This window comes from Gouania willdenowi, chromosome 22 (assembly GCF_900634775.1).
Source record: "Gouania willdenowi chromosome 22, fGouWil2.1, whole genome shotgun sequence".
In the NCBI taxonomy this organism is placed as follows: Eukaryota; Metazoa; Chordata; class Actinopteri; order Blenniiformes; family Gobiesocidae; genus Gouania; species Gouania willdenowi.
In genome coordinates this window covers 29,621,070-29,640,224 of record NC_041065.1, presented here as the reverse complement: position 1 = coordinate 29,640,224, position 19,155 = coordinate 29,621,070, and the positions used below count along the sequence as shown (strand labels likewise).

The 19,155-nt window shown below is 35.8% G+C and overlaps 2 protein-coding genes across 2 annotated transcripts; both read left to right on the top strand.

The window, feature by feature from the left end:
* Positions 1 to 3,259: 3,259 nt before the first annotated feature.
* On the top strand, positions 3,260 to 7,852 carry LOC114456916 (cannabinoid receptor type 1B-like). The gene is made up of 2 exons (XM_028438986.1): positions 3,260 to 3,438; positions 5,231 to 7,852. Exon 2 carries the CDS (start codon positions 5,304 to 5,306, stop codon positions 6,708 to 6,710), a length of 1,407 nt encoding a protein of 468 aa, XP_028294787.1. The 5' UTR covers positions 3,260 to 3,438; positions 5,231 to 5,303; the 3' UTR covers positions 6,711 to 7,852.
* A 6,314-nt stretch (positions 7,853 to 14,166) lies between these two features.
* On the top strand, positions 14,167 to 18,752 carry LOC114456922 (akirin-2-like). The gene is made up of 6 exons (XM_028438996.1): positions 14,167 to 14,322; positions 14,608 to 14,784; positions 14,912 to 15,061; positions 15,895 to 16,044; positions 18,502 to 18,573; positions 18,685 to 18,752. The coding sequence occupies exons 2-6, from the start codon at positions 14,613 to 14,615 to the stop codon at positions 18,693 to 18,695; spliced, it is 555 nt and encodes a 184-aa protein (XP_028294797.1). The 5' UTR covers positions 14,167 to 14,322; positions 14,608 to 14,612; the 3' UTR covers positions 18,696 to 18,752.
* Positions 18,753 to 19,155: the final 403 nt, after the last annotated feature.

Below are 19,155 nucleotides of genomic sequence, written 5' to 3'. Positions count from 1 at the left end.
AATCAATCACTTGTGGTGGTTTCTCCTCGAAGCTCAATGTATGTGAGACAAACCTGCAGAGGATTCACAGGAGAAACATCCATAAGCTGCTATTACTCATCAACATATGTTAAGTCATAATATGATTGAAGTCATAATATGGCGTGAGTCATGTTTATCAAACAGGTCACAGTCTGGCGCCTGCTACAATCCGTCCCACCACCCCAACCAAGCTCCAGTATTCCTTATATTTTAAGACAGGTGTACAAGAAATCTATAATAGCCACTTGTCAACCATTTACTAAATACAATTAGGTGATTAGAATCTGGTAGGCCTACCTTTGTTGACAACGAAATCCTATGAACATTCCTACTAGGGCTGGGTGATATGGACCAAAACTCATATCTCAATATTTTTTCTCAAAATGGCGAAATACGATATACAGTATGCGATACTGTAGTTTTCTATATCGCCAAAATAGAAAACTTGATATATCTTGAATCTCGATATATCGCCCAGCTCTAATTCCTACATTATAACACAGCCTAAATGAAAACATAAAAGGGTATATGATGCACATGTGTTTATGTTATAGTTCATATACAAGTCAACATATTGCATTTTTACTGTTATATTTTCCTTGCTTGTCTTTAAGTTAGACATTTACTTTTTATTTTCATTACATATTTTCTTGTAGGTTTTCATGCTCACTCACGTGGTTCTCTGGCGTTCACTAATGATGCAGACGCAGAGTGTATATTTGTGGCGCTTGTGATTGGCTGATTTTTCATGGTGACTTACGTCGTTCCTTCCCCCTTGGAGACGCTAAAATCTATGTTACAAATCTGAATGTGTAACGGTGTCCCATCCTGCTCCTCTTTCGGAAGGTAAACTCTGTCCCATTTTTTTTTAAGGTATTTACACTAGTTCTTTGTTTTTTTTTGCCAGAGTGTCTTCTTACATCCATACATCCATCCATCCATCCATCGCTCTTCTTTGTTTTTTCCGGGTTTGTTCGTGCTGTCGGCACTAGACTAATCTAGAAAAAGGGGTAAAATACAGGAGTTTCCCAGCTAAAGCGATGTACTTGACAGATGTGATTATGTACAGGAGTGCCTCAAGGATCTATATTGGGGCCAGTATGATTTTTCCATCTGTATGTCCAAACATTTCAAGCCAAACTTATGCCGATGACTTTGTCCTTTACACACCTGGTAAGTCAATGGTCCATGTAACTATTTTACTAGATCAATAAACAACAAAGAGATGAACATTTATGTTGTTGGTAAAAGAATAAAAGTTGTGTCTGATGATAAATACCTTGGGGTCTGGCTTGACAACAGATGTACTTGAAGCCATTAGGCTAACTATGGTACATTTATTGTAATGATGATAATTGTACATTATCGCTGTCAAATTAACAAAATAAAATAAAAAAGGAAGTTGTGAAATGTTAATAGCGGATTGATGTGATGGATGTAACGTCAAACCACCGCCCCCACAGTCGTCATCATTGAGAATTCAAACAGAAATCCCTTCACATGCGACTGAATAAATGACAGATATGAACCCAGTGTGTCACCCTGTAAACTGTTTAACAAAGAGAACAGAGTAAATATTTTAGCTCTGTTCTGCTCTGTTAAATTGCTGAAAACTCTGCATAACAAGTGTTCAGTAATGAGTTGGATGACTCCTCTGCCTCTTGTGTTCTGCCAGGACTGGAAGCCTTGGCATCGCCTCACAGCGTTCCTCCATTGTGTTTTCCTGTTATGTTGCAAATCGCCAAATGTCACCAACGCGATACGTATAATTTAGGAGATTGCTCTGCTGGGAGGGAATAATAGCACAGCTGCAGGAGGACACAGGAAAAGAAATCCTAAATAGTGCACGTATGCACGGCCACCAACGCCAACTGGTGATGAATCATTAGGTATTAGGATGGACTCAAAATGAGACTTTGAAATAGTGAACTTTTTTCTATTAATTCTAGATATATCTAATATATTGTATTATAAGGTTTTATATGTGGAGGGAGTTTATTATGTGAAATTTATGTATCTTTCAAAGTATAACTATAGAATATGCTTTTAATCCTTGCATTTATGATACGATTACGATATATATTTTATCATTTATATTATATATTAATATTATAATATTAATAATTACTATTATTATAGGTATATAATTTATATGAAGTTTTATATTGTTTCTGCAAAACAAATATGTACAGTATGTACTCTATATATACAATATATATAGATATATTTTTTCATTTCATTTTTAATGATATTAATAATAAATATTATTATTATGTATACACTATATATATATAGTGACATAATTGATGATGTTTATTGTTTCTGCAAAAAATATGTGTGTATATATACAGTATACATATATGTTATTTTTTCCATTTATAGTACAATTATGGTATCATTTATTATTTAGATTATGTAATAATAATTATTATTATTATTAATATTATTATTATTATTATAGTTACATAATTGATGATTATTGTTTCAGCAAAACAAATGTGTGTGTGTGTGTGTGTGTGTATATATATATATATATATATATATATATATATATATATATTTAAAATGTACAATCATCAGTCAATAATACAACTATGGCAAATGAATGTATATAACGTGGACTATCAGTCCTAAATTTGCAGGTTGATCTACAACCAGTGATATTGTCGAAATAAATATTGTCATTGTTTTTTTGTCAACAATAACTTTTACACAATGAAAACTAAACAAAGATAGAATGAAAACAAAGAAAAGAATGACTGAAAAGGAAAAAAAAAACTCCAGACAAGTCTTTAAAGCTGATAATTTGATTTTTATTTATTTTTTAGATATTAATAGGTGAGTTGGAAGCTTCTTCAAATACTGTTGATATTTTAGATCCACCATATATAGGCATAAATGCAATCATTCAGATTCTATATAAAACAGCCCATACACGTGATCAGAATGATTGGATTAATGATCAGATCAAAACCACGTGTATCATGTGATTGAAGTGAAACTGTTTTAAATCCGATCATTTCTTTGTTTTGTTGTTTTTTTCTGCTGTTGCAGCATCTGTTAAAACAAATGGAGATGTGCTGCTGTGGTTGTAGCTGATGGATGCGGTAAGAGGCGATGATGATGATGATGAAGAAGATGCTCAAACAAACACCTCAGACCACGTGACCGGCAATCGCACAAAGCGGCGCCTTATAACCGCCTGTCCGCGTGCACGCCTTCAACAGCATCCGGCGGCGGCGGCGTTGCACGAGGAATATTCAGCCAATAAATCAGAAATAACTCTCATTTCACCCCTTTTTTTTAAATTTATTATTTTCAGTGGACTTTCTGCAAGTGTGAAGTGATTTTTATTGCCAGTGTGCGTTATTTTTTGCTTTATTTAAGACAGAAGAAGAAGAAGAAGAAAAACCCAAGGTACGTTTATATATTTCTTTATTTCTGTTATTAATTAATGTATTTTTTTAAAAAAAATTTATTATCTGTGTTTTTCCATGCATTGTTATAATCTTTTGTCAAAACTCGTCTGCAACTCCAATATAAACTTGTTATTAATATTAATTAACCCTATTGATTGCTGACAAATCATTAGACATAAACTCTACATGTAGTATAGGTTGCCTTCTCCCCCGATACCTCATTATTCCACTGATGACTCAAAAACATGTCATGATGAATGACCTGTTTTAATTAATAAGAAAGCCATGCATGTCTGTTCTACTTATAGTTAATGTAGTGATTTCCCCCGGGGGGGGGGGGGGGGGGGGGCTGCCAGGTTTGTCAGCAACTGCTCACTTTCCCACTGTCTGGGCTGCATCTGTTCTTCATCAGCTACACACGCACACACACACACACACATCATCCTTATATCTCCTATAGTAGCGTTTCTCAAATGGGGGTACGTGTACCCCTAAGGGTACGCGATGGCACTACAAGGGGTACTTAAGAGAGAGGAAAATTAACAAATGAAAAGCTTATTTTTAGTTAAAAATGATAGTAATACTAAATATTACCAGCAACTCACAAAATGACAACACACACACACACACAAGATCACAACAAAGTCCTCTAAACTAACTAACAGAGAAACCTACAATATGACATAAGAAACAACCAAACAACACCAAAAAAACACACGCACTGGGAGAGAATAATTTAAATAATACCAATAACACATGGAAATGACACCAAAAACACACAGAATGATGATAGAAATGATCTTTATTAAGAACATGAGCTGAAAATACAAGGGTCAGTGTTGGGAGATGACCGTAAATTATAAAAACTGTATCAACAAATCTATCCAGGTGGCACTAAATACTGTTTCATTCACTTATTTATAAAATGAGATTATTTAAACTGTGGTATCACTCATTCATTCCATCATTATGCTCTATAGTTGTTTTTTTTAATAGAATTCTGAGCAAAATGCAATAGTCTGAGGGTACTTGCATTCAAAAGTAATAAAATGGGGGTACATGAGCCAAAAAAGTTTGAGTATCCCTGTCCTATAGCAACAAATATACAATAGGTATGATCCATCATTATATATACAGCATCCATACATGTGTATGTTAAAATAATTATACACAGAACATATTGCATGCAATAATTTAATAAAAGTAACCGCTTTCCAAGATTTGTTCACGGTGGTTTGCATTGTTTTAGTAACAATTGATAAATAATAATGACAATAAACAAAGCCCAAAACTGAACAGTAGATGGCAGCAAATCGACATTACTGCACCAAGGTAGCCTGATCTAAAATATTGTATTTTTCTTGAATTTATTTATTCGTTTAAATATTTACAAGGAAAGGTGATGACTTACTAAAAAAAAGTACAAGTACCTATGAAAGCAACTCAATTACTGTAACGTGAGTATTTGTAATTCGCTACCTTTACCTCTGAGAATAGGCCATAAAATATGAGTGGATACGTTTGAATACAGTATTTTATTTTTCAATAAACTCTTCAATTGATTCCCTCCTACACTTGAAGTCACACCTGATAAACTCTTGGCACTGCTGCCATTGCTTTTGGAAAGCTAGACATTTACTGTAAATACAACAGTCATGCGAGTACTTGTAATCCATTACTTTCACCTCTGCATTTAACATCTGCATTTGACATGTTAAAGTTCTTCTTATCTCTGGATGGAGTTTAGTTTCAAAGTTCTCAAACAAATCATCTTCCTATCTTTTCCACAGATGTTCTAATTCTTCTACGCGATGCCGCGTCACACACTTCACCACTGAGCATCTCATCCACCACAGCCCAGCCATGAAGTGGGCTCTGCACAGGATAGCTAGCACCACAGTGACCACGCTAACAACAGGCTTCCCATATCTGGGCTCCAACGACGCCGTTTACAAGGACCCCGCCAAGGACTCCAGCGTCAACAAAAATGGATTCCATTTTGAGAAAGCTTTCAGCGGTCCCTTCCTCGGACATAAAGAGGACGTTTATAGCTCCCTTGCTCCCGTGTTACCCACAAACATGACTGACTGGGCGCTGGCTAACGTCACCTCGGTGGGGAGCGGAGGAGCCGTGCAGTGCGAGGGCGACTTGGTGGACAACATGGAGTGTTTTATGATCCTCACACCAGGCCAACAACTAGCCATCGCCATTCTGGCTCTTACTCTGGGCACGTTCACAGTTCTGGAGAACCTGATCGTGCTGTGTGTGATCCTGCACTCCCAGACTCTCCGATCCCGGCCTTCTTATCACTTCATAGGCAGCCTGGCTGTAGCCGATCTGATCGGGAGCATTATCTTTGTGTACAGCTTCTTAGACTTCCATGTTCTCCACAGGAAGGACAGCCCGAATATCTTTCTCTTCAAGCTAGCTGGAGTTATCGCCTCCTTCACGGCATCTGTCGGGAGTTTGTTCCTCACCGCCATCGACCGCTACATCTCCATCCACAGACCGATGGCATACAAGCGCATCGTCACAAAGACCAAAGCGGTCATTGCTTTCAGTTTGATGTGGACCATCTCCATTGTCTTCTCTCTGCTGCCGCTGCTCGGCTGGAACTGCAAACGTCTAAACTCCGTCTGCTCAGACATCTTCCCACTCATTGACGAGAAGTATCTGATGGTCTGGATTGGCATGACGACCATCCTGGTCTTGTTTATCATCTATGCCTACATGTTCATCCTGTGGAAATCCCACCACCACGCCGTGCGCATGTTGAGCCGCACCTCTCAGAGAAGCGTGATCGTCTACACCGCAGAGGGAACCAAAGTGCAAACGGTGAGGCCCGAGCAGGCCCGGATGGACCTCCGCCTGGCCAAGACCCTGGTCCTGATCCTGGTGGCCCTCATCATCTGCTGGGGTCCTCTTCTCGCCATGATGGTTTACGACCTCTTCGGGAAGGTGAACGATGTCATCAAGACTATTTTTGCGTTCTGCAGCATGCTCTGTTTGCTCAACTCCACCGTGAACCCCATCATCTACGCCATGAGGAGCAAAGACCTGCGCAGGGCCTTCGTCAACATGTGCCACATGTGTCCAGGAGCGATGCAATCTCTGGATAACAGCGCCGAGAGCGACTGGAACACCCGCAGCGTGAGGTCCATGGCAGGCAGGGCGGGATTAGAAGGAGGTGGCAGTGGAAAGAGTCGGATGAAAGTAGCCCAGGTTACTGTCTCTGGAGGAACTGATTCTTCTTCTGCAGAACCGGTGTGAAACACAAGCCATTGTACTGTAGTACAACTGTGAAATAAACAGTGTGCAATAGCCATCATCTACTTAGTGCCCCGTCATGTGAAATGTGCCAAAAACTAACTTAAATCTAAGACAAAAACCAAGCTTTTGTTGCTTTTTTGGAAATCTTGTCATTGTTAATTTGCTCAACTGTGAAGTGTGATGACTAAAAATACTGTATATATATATATATAAGAAACTAAGTTTCAGGATTTGACTATGACAATGGTTAACCCTAGAATAGGGCTGAGCGATATATTGAGTTTTCTATTTTGGCGATATAGAAAATATCACCTATATTGATATTTTTTATTATTGCTTATTTTGTTTTAAAACACGTTTTAGGAGTTTCTTCTTTCACTACTTCGCAGAACAGCATTAAAAGCATGATTAAATAGATTTTAGGGTGCGTCCTTACTTAGACCTCATCCTAAGCAATGAACTCACTCACACATGCTGTCCTTTATAGGTGAAAAAGCCAAAAGTGGCAGATTGTGTGCAACTATTTGTTAATAAATGTGCCTGTGTGGCATTTTGCCTCAGCAAATTTTACTCTGAATTGTCTTTCTGTTCAGACTTCATCTGTATTTACCTCTTCAAGATTTTTATCATATATCGCCATTTTAAGAAAAAATATTGAGATATGAGTTTTGGTATATATCGCCCAGCCCTACTATAACACTATCGTTAAAATTAGTAACACCATCACTATCGCCGGGCATACGCGGAGTTTGCGTGGTCTGAAGTTATCATTACAGCTTTCCCAAACTAATTTGACAAAATATAATTCTTAATATAATGTACATAAAATACAAATATTTTAAGTGTCATTATACAGAGAGACTGTACAAAATACATATCAATTAATTTGTTGTTCTTTTACAAGTACAAATTGTTTTTTGGCACTCGAGTCATGGGACTATCTTCTTCTGTTGTGCAATTTCTTCTTCAAAATGTGAATGGTGAAGCAATACTGCATCCAGCAGTTCATGTCTGGTACTGCGGCAAAAATGAAGCAGAAAGCCTGATTTTATTATGAATTTACAACATTGACCGACGCATTGATGCACATTTTTGTAGTCAACATTATCAATTATGTTACACACATTCTGGTTGGCGCGAATCTCGAGACGGTCTATATAATTAATTGTATTTTTTCTTTTGCCCCGCCTGGCAAGAATCTCAAACTCCGCCTATGTCACTGGGTGATTTTTACATGATTTATTATACCCAATAAAAAGTTATCAAAATATGACAAACTAGATTTATGTTCTTTTATTTTCAACAATGTCATGTCTAACAACATGGAAAAAAAATCTACCATGGATTGAAATTTTTTATCAAAGTTACTAAAAAATTAGAAATGTAAGAACAAAAAAAAAAAAAAAAAAAAAAAAAAAAAATTGAGAAAAAAAATGAAATGAAACTTGGAACACAAACATCTGCAGGAGAGATGAACAAAAAAAAGGCATTTTTTTGATTGGGTGAAAATGATCACCTGACTAAAATGGCCTTGTAATCACCACTTTGGGAAATTTAGCTACAATTACTGGACTAAATAAAGATGGCATGAAAATTCCAGGACCACTTTTACTGACTATTTTTTATACAGTCAGTTCCTACAGGGTAGTATTAGTGGGTCAATCATTATGAAAATCACCTGCCGATAGTATTCTAGGGTTTTGTACATTTTAGAGGTGAATAACTAAACACTGAATCACTCCATGACATTTATTTTCTGCAGCTGCTACAAAGTGTGTTTTAGGCTTTTAGTCTGAATGTGTAGAAAACTTCATTTTAAGCTTCAGGGGCATAAATAGCATCATCGTCCTTTAATTTTGTATCAGTGATCCATAGTGGAATGTTCATTAATACAATATAAACAATCCTGAAGAGGAAAATGCATCACTCTTGGCATTATCAATATTAATTCTTGTGTATAATTGTAACATTTTGTTTGTGGGAAATTACATTCAAAGAGAAAGATTTTAACACGATATTTCGAGCTAAACAGATTATACTGTTACAATGCCAACATGTCAGAGAGGAAAGTGCCAGTGTTCCATAGCAGCTTGTTTAAAAATAAATTAAAAAAACACAAATGTTAATTTATAATGTTTCCGTTTGCTTTGAAATGATGAAAGAGAAACTGCAGGAAAATGTAACTGTCAATAAAATTGATTTTTCCTCTCCAGCTTTTGAGTGTTTTTAGGCAGTAGAATAGAATATAATAGCTTTTTATTGTCATTGCCCTGTAAAAGGTACAACAATAATGGTGTGGGCTGTCTTACAGAAACAAAAACAAGAATAATATCTAAATTAGTAGTAGTTTGCTGGGACTAATCAATAAAAACTAAGTGGTTTTTACACAACTTGGAAGTGACTTCACAAGGTCTGGAAATTCAATAAAATTAATAGGATTTTGATCCCATGTCGCAAAGTAAAATCTCAATAATTCACATTTTATTTCATTTATCCTATATCTAACTTATTTGATTATCTTTTCATCCTCTAATTTTACCAACATTTCTTTTTGTAATAACTGATCATGATTAAATCACACCAATTATTGATTCTTCCTTGACAAGAAAGGTGAAGACTGTAAACTTTGTGTATCTACATTTTGCTTGCTAAAGTACTTTATCACAATGTTTCTAACAACTTTTGGAATCTACGCGTAACACAACACTGCTCTCCTGTGGTTAACATAATAAATGCAAGTGATAAAATAGCCAGAATTTACTCTAATGCCCCCTAGCGGACAGAAGAGGAAAGGAGACAAAGGAAAAGCACTTTTTTAGCATGTGCTTCTTTTAGCAAGTACGTTTAATTCATTTTGCAACTCCTCAGCTATACATACTGTATCCCATTTTTATTTCTAGATGAGAAATAATCTGTGAAAGTTGTTAACATCTTGGCTATAATTCTTAGCTAATCAGGGATAATTCAACATTGTATGTGTGGAGTATGATGCATGCCTCGTTTCTCTACATCAGCTGTATTCACAGGTCAAGGATAATATTTTATTTCAGGTCAATACAAAGTCAAATTGAACACATTCAAACTCTTGGTCATTGTTAGCTACTGCAAATATTTGTTTTGGAGTTAAGGAGAAAGATTTCAAAATTCTTTATCTATCTGGTTTATTCAGAACAAGCGTACACTTAGGTCAGATGTGAACTTTAGAGATGGGGTTAAAACAATGGGAAGAAGGGGGAAAAAAAAAAAAAAAAAAAAAAAAAAAAAAGACATGGGAAGAAAGCTACAGCAACCCATTTCCGCCACTAAAAAAAATAAAATAAAAAAAATCCACCAAGGAAAGTCATAATTATGAGATAGAAACATTTTTGGTACATCCATCTGTACCCATGGCACTGACCAGAAATCTCCATATGTTGTTTAATCAACCGTGCTACTTTGGCCACATCAGTTTTATCCTTTCAACACCAGAGCCTTTTTTTGCTTAGTATCTTTTCAAGAGTGTGTTTACTCAACATATTTTTATGTGAATTTGCAAACAAACAAAATATTTCATCATTTGTAAAACCCCGTCTAAAGTAGTCTTATCAGCCATCTCTTAGTGTCAGCTCACCACATGAACAACCTGCTGTAAATGTTTTAAGTATCTCATAATTATGAATTTCCTTGGTGATTTTTTTTTTTTTTTTTAAGTTGTGGAAATGGGCTTCTGAAGAAAGCATTGTTGGTTGGGGGGGGGGACCTTGGTTAGACAGGGAAAGAAAGCATTGTTGGTTAGGGAGGGGGGGAAAAACCTTGGTTAGACAGGGAAAGAAAGCATTGTTGGTTAGGGGGGGGGAAGACCTTGGTTAGACAGGGAAAGAAAGCATTGTTGGTTAGGGAGGGGGGAAAGACCTTGGTTAGACAGGGAAAGAAAGCATTGTTAGAGAGGGGGGGGGGACGCTTGGATGAAGGGAAAAAAAAAAAAAAAAAAAAAAAAAAAAAAAAAAAAAAAAAAAAAAAAAAAAAAAAAAAAAAAAAAAAAAAAAAGAATTTAGCTGTCTGCACGAACAGAAAGAACCTGCAAGAGAAGAGTGTATATGTATATATATATATATATATATATATATATATATATATATCAGTTTAAAAAAAAAAAAAAAAAAAAAAACCTTACCTTAACATATTCCACTTGCGTCAAATAGTTTCACTTGTGCCATCATACTTGGCTCAATAAAAGCAAAAATCACTGTTAATGAAAGAACAACTTTAGCAAGTCAAAAAATTACTTTATGAATATGTTTAAAATAACCAGAACACGTCACCATTGTTTAAAATTTTGCAAGTCACTGATCTAGAACAAATGTAACTAGTTTATCACACTCTGATTTATTCAACATCTATTTCATGAAAGAAAAAAAAAAAAAAAAATTACCGAAGCTTCTTATTAACAAAAATATGTCACATCTATGCAAGTTAACGTACCTTTGCATCTCAGACATGAAACCAGCTGTACTTCTGAACGTTTCATGTGCAACATCACATTTTCAAGTTCGTCAGCTTTCATTTCTTTGTTTAATAAATGAACTCTTACTGGCAAACAGTATTGCTTTGCCAGTCCGTTCATTTTAGCAACACTTAAAATACCTTTTGTTTTGTTTTTTTAAAGACGAGCATTGTAAATAATGTTTGAAATAAAACAAGGTTGATGTTATGTTTGTATTGAATACATTTAAGAGATTTGTGTAGTTTCTACGAGTCATATAAAGTACATGCTAATGTTTAGCATTTGTCCTCATGGATATCTATCGTTTGAGCAGTGACATTTATACTAGTCACATTGTGTATTTTGATTATTTTAGAACATGTAAAAACTGAAAATATAAAAAAGTTAATATCACAAAATGGAATTTTTAAAACACGTCAAAAACCAAAGTAAGAAGCAAAAACTGAGTTTAAAACAAATGACTATGAAAAAAAAGGTTTAAAATGCAAATCCACAATATTGATTAGGTATGCAACGATGGGTAAATTCGTCAATGATATGAAACGACTGCAATTATACAACAGGGTTCAAAGATAAACTATGACAATATTTGGGTGTGATGTGCTGTTCAAACCATGACACAGCAATATCACTCAAACTACAAGACAAGCCTCAAATCATGACAACACCACAAGCTGATATATTGTCTGAAGTGTGACAACAATGCAGATATCAAAGAATTTCAGCAAAAACACAGGCATCAAACAATGACACAGCAGGAAAATGATGGCATGGGTTGTAGTGGGCAGCTTTAATCAGCCAATGTAGAAATTAACAAAGGTGGCAAAAGTACTAGTTATTCAATACTGATGTAAAAATATTGCAGTTGCTCTTTTACCAAAGCCAATAAATGTACAAAAAACAAAAAGTGCAAAACAAGCATCCCTTCAATAATAAGACAGGGTTTTTTTGTTTTACATTTATAATTTATTAGTCATAAAATGTGTTAATGTTATGAGTGGGAATAAGGCAAACACTCCATTAAACCCAGAGCATGTTAGCACTGGGTTGTTGCGACAAAATAGTCAAAGGTAACAAGCTCATTTTTAAAATGTAAAGAGTAGAAAGTACAGGTATGTTTTTTAAAAAGTAAGGAGTAATAGTAAAAAGTCCCGTCCCAAAAAAAAAAAAAAAAAAAAAAAAAAAAAAAAAAAAAAACAATACTCAAGTAAAGTCCAGATATCAGATAAAACTACAGTAATTAAGTATTTGTACTTTGTTTGAAAACAGTTAAACTAACTTTTTGATATTGACAGGATTTCTTTGTACCAACACAAAGACACATTTAGAATTGTATTTATTTGGAGTGTATTATTTTTAAGTGCAGCTCTAAAGCTGTCTGTATAAATGAGCTTGACACTGAACTAATAATACTAATAATAATAATAATAATAATAATAATAATGACGATCCACTCACTGAACAGAAAAGCTGAGAAGTCCGAAGTGCAGAGGAGCTCAAAGTAGTGACTAAGGGAGGAGCCGCACCTTAAATAAGGAGGAGGCGTAATCAGTACAATGAGCTTCACCTGTGACAGGTGAGCAAGAGGGGAGGGGGGAGAAGATGGGAGGGATCTACTCATTCTCAGTATCAAGACTTCTCCATACTGTTTTTGATTATCCTTTTTCTTGTTCTCATATATAAAAAATAAAATGAAATAAAAGATAAATAATACACAGCTTTCATTTTAACTGTGTTTTTATTTCAGTTAAATGCAAACACTGAGTGAAAGACTTAAAGCACAGACAAACCAACAAATCAATATTGCAACTAAACATGATAATAAACTTGGTTTTATATCACTGTGGGCCTTGGATTTTATACTGATGAATTTGTTTTGTGGATAAATGCACAGAAAACTATTCATCAAACACACACAAAAAAAAAACTCACACTCATATTAGAGCAGATTAGCAACTATTCAGATGACAAATTCAAAAATCTATCAGTAGTAAAAAATAAAATAGAAACATTGTGAACTGATCCACCAAAATATTCTGATGTGCTGATCTTTTTTTCTAGTTTATTTAAAGTTAATAGATAAAAAATAATCCTAACACATAAATTAAATATAAATATGGACCATAGCGAAATAAAAATGACGTTTTTATTAGTTAATTGCATTGAATAAAAAACTATAAATTCATACTATAAATACCTATTATATATGAAATATGATTACAAGAGAAAATATAAAAAAGAAGAAAAAAAAGAAAAGAAAAAAATAAGAGAGAAAAAAATAAAAAATAATAGTAATAAAGCCAAGTATTTTTTATTTGCAAGTGATTATTATTATTTGAATATATTTTGTTACGTATTCATATTTGTTATATTTCATAATAAAATATGTGATTGCACATTTTGTGTTATTTTTACGAGTTCTGAATAAAAATATTCACAATTTTATTTTAAAACAATAATATTAATAATAATAATATTTATTATTATTATTATTATTATTATTATTGCAATACCAATAATAATACAATGACAATACCACTAACTATAATATCAAATATTAATAATATTAAAAAATACAATAATATGAGAATAAAATGATAATTATAAGAATAACAATAATACAGTAGTAGTACAATTATACAATAATAATAATAATAATTGTCAAATGCAATGTAAAGCCTTAAACATTGTTGTCAATAAAATCTATCTATCTATCTATCTATCTATCTATCTATCTATCTATCATGTCAGACGTTTGTTAAACAAACCCCGTAAAAATTGCTTGAGAATTAAGCGATTTATGACAACTTTAATAGTGTAAGCACATCATTCCTCTATAGTTGTAATGCGCTGATTGCCACCTGCCCAAGATGGCCGCCCTGTTGCTGCGGCGTCTATGTATTGTGACGTCTATGTCGACACTCATACCCACACAAGATGGCGCCGCTTAGTCACGCCCCTCCAGGGTCGCTCTACGTAGATAACGTCTGTCAGAAACAGTAGCCGTTAAGTGGCGTTAAGCTAGCGCTGCTGTCCATCAACAGTCGGCCCACCGCTTCAACTTTGGAGAAACAAGTTACAATAAGACCAGTTCGTGATCACCGTGTGACGGAGCAACCCTCAGTTATATCGGTAAAGTGAGTTTTGTTTAAAAGTCACGCAGAATGATGTGTTGTTGTCAGCGGTGGGCAACGCTTTGTTTTCTTTTTACTGTCGGCTAGCAAGCGGCGCTAATCCACCGTTAGCTGGTTAGCATACATTTAAAGCCCGAGCTGCGCAGTGCGTAATGCGCGTCTCTCAGTAGAAATCACTGATTGTAACGACACACAACATCGCTGTGAGTTAATGATCAACCACAGCACGTTGTTATCTAAAAGATACGTCGGTTGTCTTTCTTGTTTTTGTCGCTTTCTGAAGTCATGGCGTGTGGAGCCACCCTAAAGAGGACCATGGATTTCGACCCTCTGCTGAGTCCTGCTTCCCCCAAAAGACGAAGATGTATCCCGGTGTCCCCGTCCTCCTCGTCCCCTAGGAAGTACCTCCGCATGGAGCCTTCTCCGTTTGGAGAGTCTTCATCCAGGCTTAGCGCAGGTGAGGTCATAAGGTTTTTAGGCCTGCTAGTGGAACATCCGGACTTGGTTTACTACATTAATAATGTTTGACAGATCCCAGATTTATTATGGTATTTTAGTTTTTGTTTTGTTTTTTGTCCCTCCAGAACAAATCCTCCACAGCATCAAACAGGAGTACAAACGCATTCAAAAGAGGAAGCATCTAGATGGAGGCCACCATTACCAACAGTCAGAGTGCTGCTATTCTCCAGAATCACCACCACAGTCATCCACCATGAATGTCTCCAACATGCCAGGTAACTAGGGGTGGGAACCATACGATACGCGATACACAGCTCACGATGACGATACGGTGATTATCAATGTATTGGTCAAAAATCAGCCTACGATAATCAATGACATAAGAAGAAAAAAAAAGATTAAGTGAAAAAATGTAATATTTTATTTTACATCTCTGTAAATAAGTGTCAACATACCAATGTAAATGAATAAGTATCTCCAATAGTGCTTTCTGTAAACGAAAAAAAAATAGGGTCTTTCTTACCAGTGACATCATTACAGTGCAATATTCCAGTAAACAATTTATTGGTTCCTTAAACAAACAGTGACAACATTTCTGTGAAGATGTACATGCACATTTTGGTGAAAAAGCAGAAAAGGTTTTGAAAATAATGAAATAAATCTTAAATCCCCCCCAAAAAAATTAAAAAAAAAGTTGATAGCGTGAGCATATTGATAATCGATCATGCGAAAAAAATATTGCAATATATAGAGATATTGTCTCACTCCGACAGGTAATCATGGTCATCTTTGGACTAGTATCAGTCTCTGAAGTGCATTTTATTAGAGCTGCACGATTACAGCCAAAATGATAATCACGATTATAATCACAATTATTTATCATGTTTGGTGACAAACTGTTACATTACACCAACCAACAACAACCCCTAAAGGTGAGATTCAGTTGACAAAAGGTCACTTTTATAAGAGTTGCAGACTGCAGCTTTAAGGAGAAATGTGAAAATATTGTTGTACAAAACGACTAAAGCTCAGTCTGTTCATCACTATAGGATTGTGGGTGTACGGGAAGACCACCTTCAATAGCAGAGGTTTGTTCTTTTTCATCCAGGAACGTCCTGTGGAGGCGTGTCACCATCCAGGAAAGAACAGCCGTTATTCACACTCAGACAAGTCGGAATGATCTGCGAACGCCTGCTGAAAGAACGAGAAGAGAAGGTGCGGGAGGAGTACGAGGAGACCATGACGTCAAAACTGGCAGGTTGGTCCCAGAACTGGAAATGATCAAAACAACCCAAAACAAACCATTAATCCATAAACCTCAAATCATTGATTAGTTGTTAATCAATTATCCAGAAAAAGTCCTGAACTCAGCAAAAACATGGCATCAGACATTAATTATTTCATTTCTTCAGAACAAAAAATATTAAGATTTAACATTTTTTATTAGTTTCTAGAATGTAAAACCACTTTTTTATCCCTTAAATGCATTTTGTTGTATATTTAGAGTGCTTAGAAGTACAGAAAAAAATCAAATTAGTCTCTTCAGGTGCTCCGTAGATATCTTTATATTCTGTTTTGCTCATATTTTTCAATCTGTTTCGATTTTTCTATTCTTTATTACATTTTTTGAACTATTACGTCACAGTATTTGCAGCGGAACTGCCAAATTAGTACATCAACTCCAGGTCCAACACTTCGAGCAATCCGCCATTTTTATTTCTCGCTTTTATTTTGTAGTCCAAGCTCAAGGATGCAGAAGTTACGAGAGGATAAGTCAAAATGTTCTGTTGTTGGATGTAGTAACCCACACGCTTCATTACACCATCTCCCAGCATCAGAACCTTTTCAAAGTGCCTGGTTGAGTTTTATTTTTCACGGAAATGTACCCACATCTGTGGGTAAGGTCATTTTTGTGTGCGCGAAGCACTTCAAGGATGACTGCTTCAGCAACCTCCACCAGTATAAAGAAGGATTTGCCAAAGACTTTGTCTGATTGAGGGTTCAATTCCTTCTATCTTTGGAGACGACGAACAGAGCACTTCGGTAAGCTGTAAATAACGCTAAAAAGTGTGATGATAAGACGTCCCTGTCATTGTTTTGTTAGCATTAGCAGTTGCACCGTCTTCAGACTTCATATGTTAGCGCTGTGTGCTCGTTTTAGATCCTTGATGATATGGCCTACGTGATTTAATTTAAGTCTAAAGTTTTCATTCGTCATTTCATTTTGCCGTTTTTGTCTTTGAAAAGACTGTATTAAAATGCATTTCGTGACGTTAGCTTGGCGCTAGCGTTAGCTCGGTGCTTGTGTTAGCTCACTTGTTAGGGTTCTGCAGGTTCATCATCTTCATTTTCATCTCGCTACACCGAGTCAGACTCTGGCTCCAACATGTAAGGCTGGATGGACAAGTCTTCTGTTGTTGACATTTTGTAAATAACCTCTGAATAAAAAGTTTATGCGCCGCTACATAATCGTATCTCTTCTATCAAACTACAAAAATGGCCGAGCAGGGTGGAGTTGAACCGAGTGTCACCTGAAGAGGGGGCGGGGTATGGAGTGTCTCATTTGCATTTAAAGAGACCGCACCAAAACGAGTTGCTCTCAGAAGCACATCAGAAAAGGGGTAGAAAAGGGGTGGAGCTATAATAATGAGGAATTCAGACCCAAGCATTGCAGTTCCGCTTTATATAGACCACAACTGTATGATTTATATGTAAAAAGGAAGGATTTAAAACCATGATATGTTCCCTTTAATGTTTCATTTATTCAGGGAACTTTTCTCAGGAAATGTACTTCTACTGATATGCTTCGACTGTCAACTTCCAGTTTTCCTTAGAGGCGTCTGTTGAACGCTCTCTTCTCCAGAGACCATTGGGCTACAGGGGTAGCTTGGCCAGCCTGACGGAACTGTCAAGTTGACCATGCCCAGAAGGAACTCATAAGAACACATCAAAGCAATCGGCAGATGCCACTGAGGAAGACTGGCAGTTAATAGTCAAAACGTATCAGGAGATTATAGTAAATTTCCTGAAAAAATGAAACCTTAACATATTATTCAAAAAGAAGACAAAATGAACTTGTCGGAATTATTACGCATAAGTCAAGGAAACATCAAAGCGATCAGCGAAATGTGTCAGGAGATCAAAGTAAACTTCCTGAAAACAGTTGTCTGAATAAATGAAACCTTATCATATAGTTGTAAGTGAACCTCAAATTGATTATTTCAAAATGGGAATCAATCAATCTTTCTCTATTAAAAAGCACTTTTCATACATAAAATGCAGGTCAAAGTGCTTTTACAAAAATACACACACACACACACACAGGGTAAAAGGAAACACTGGGATAGTAAAACTATAAATAAAAACATAAAAGATAATGATCCTAAAACTATAAAAATGACAAAAGATAACAATCCTAAAACTATAAAAACAAAAGATCATCTTGAAATGGATTGAACTTTAATCCTAAAACTATAAAAACGACCAAAGATAATTCTAAAATTTAGAAAAACAACACAAAAGAGAATCCAAAATTTATAAAAATGACAAAAGATCATCCTAAAATTCATAAAAATGACAAACATAAAACTATTAAAACATGAAAGATAAATAATTAGTTAGGGAAAGGAAGTCTGTGTTTTCCCACAGATTACATGAGGGGGGTTGGGGGGGGGGTTAACATGTACGGCCAAGCTAACGTTCTCCTCTGTTTCAGAACAATACGACACCTTTGTGAAGTTCACACACGATCAGCTGATGCGACGGTTCGGGGAGCAGCCTGCCAGCTGTGAGTCCTACAATCATTTCCTGTTTGTCTGAAAACACTGAATCCATCCAACACAGAGGTCTGCTTTTTATATTTAGCTCTATTTCTTTCTTTTTTTGTCTTTCTTTCCAGATGTTTCCTGAGCGAGACACGGGCGCCTTTTATTTTTGTTGCTGCAAGCGATCTCAAGAAAGGAGGAATAATTAAAAAAAACCCAACAACAACCCCTAAATGTGAGATTCAGTTGAGCTTGTGGGAAACCAACTTTCTAACTGTGCCATAATCACCGTTTTTTGGGCAGAGGTGGACGGGAATCCGTCGTCAGTTGTTGCCACGAACAACTCGGTGCTTCCCAGTGTAAACGAACGGACCCTGTATCTGTTCTGTGTGTCTATGGTTCCTTCTCCCACCTTTGGGAAAGATTCCCAGCATTCCACGCTTTGTTACATAAGAGGAAAATGTTTGCTGGATCAGTCTGTGAAGAAGGTGGAAGGAACGGCTTGGACAGAACCAGTCTGGAGTTTGTATTGAGTTCATATTATTGATTATATATTGGGGCAGGTTTGCTCCTCTTATCTTCCCTGAAACCAGTGTTTTTATTTA

Bases quoted from the DNA above. Each gene is read 5' to 3' on its own strand.
- LOC114456916 (XM_028438986.1), top strand. From the start codon at position 5,304: ATGAAGTGGGCTCTGCACAGGATAGCTAGCACCACAGTGACCACGCTA.
- LOC114456922 (XM_028438996.1), top strand. From the start codon at position 14,613: ATGGCGTGTGGAGCCACCCTAAAGAGGACCATGGATTTCGACCCTCTG. The intron at 14,785-14,911 runs GTGAGGTCATAA...TTGTCCCTCCAG, and splicing joins TTCATCCAGGCTTAGCGCAG to AACAAATCCTCCACAGCATC. The intron at 15,062-15,894 runs GTAACTAGGGGT...TTTTTCATCCAG, and splicing joins GAATGTCTCCAACATGCCAG to GAACGTCCTGTGGAGGCGTG.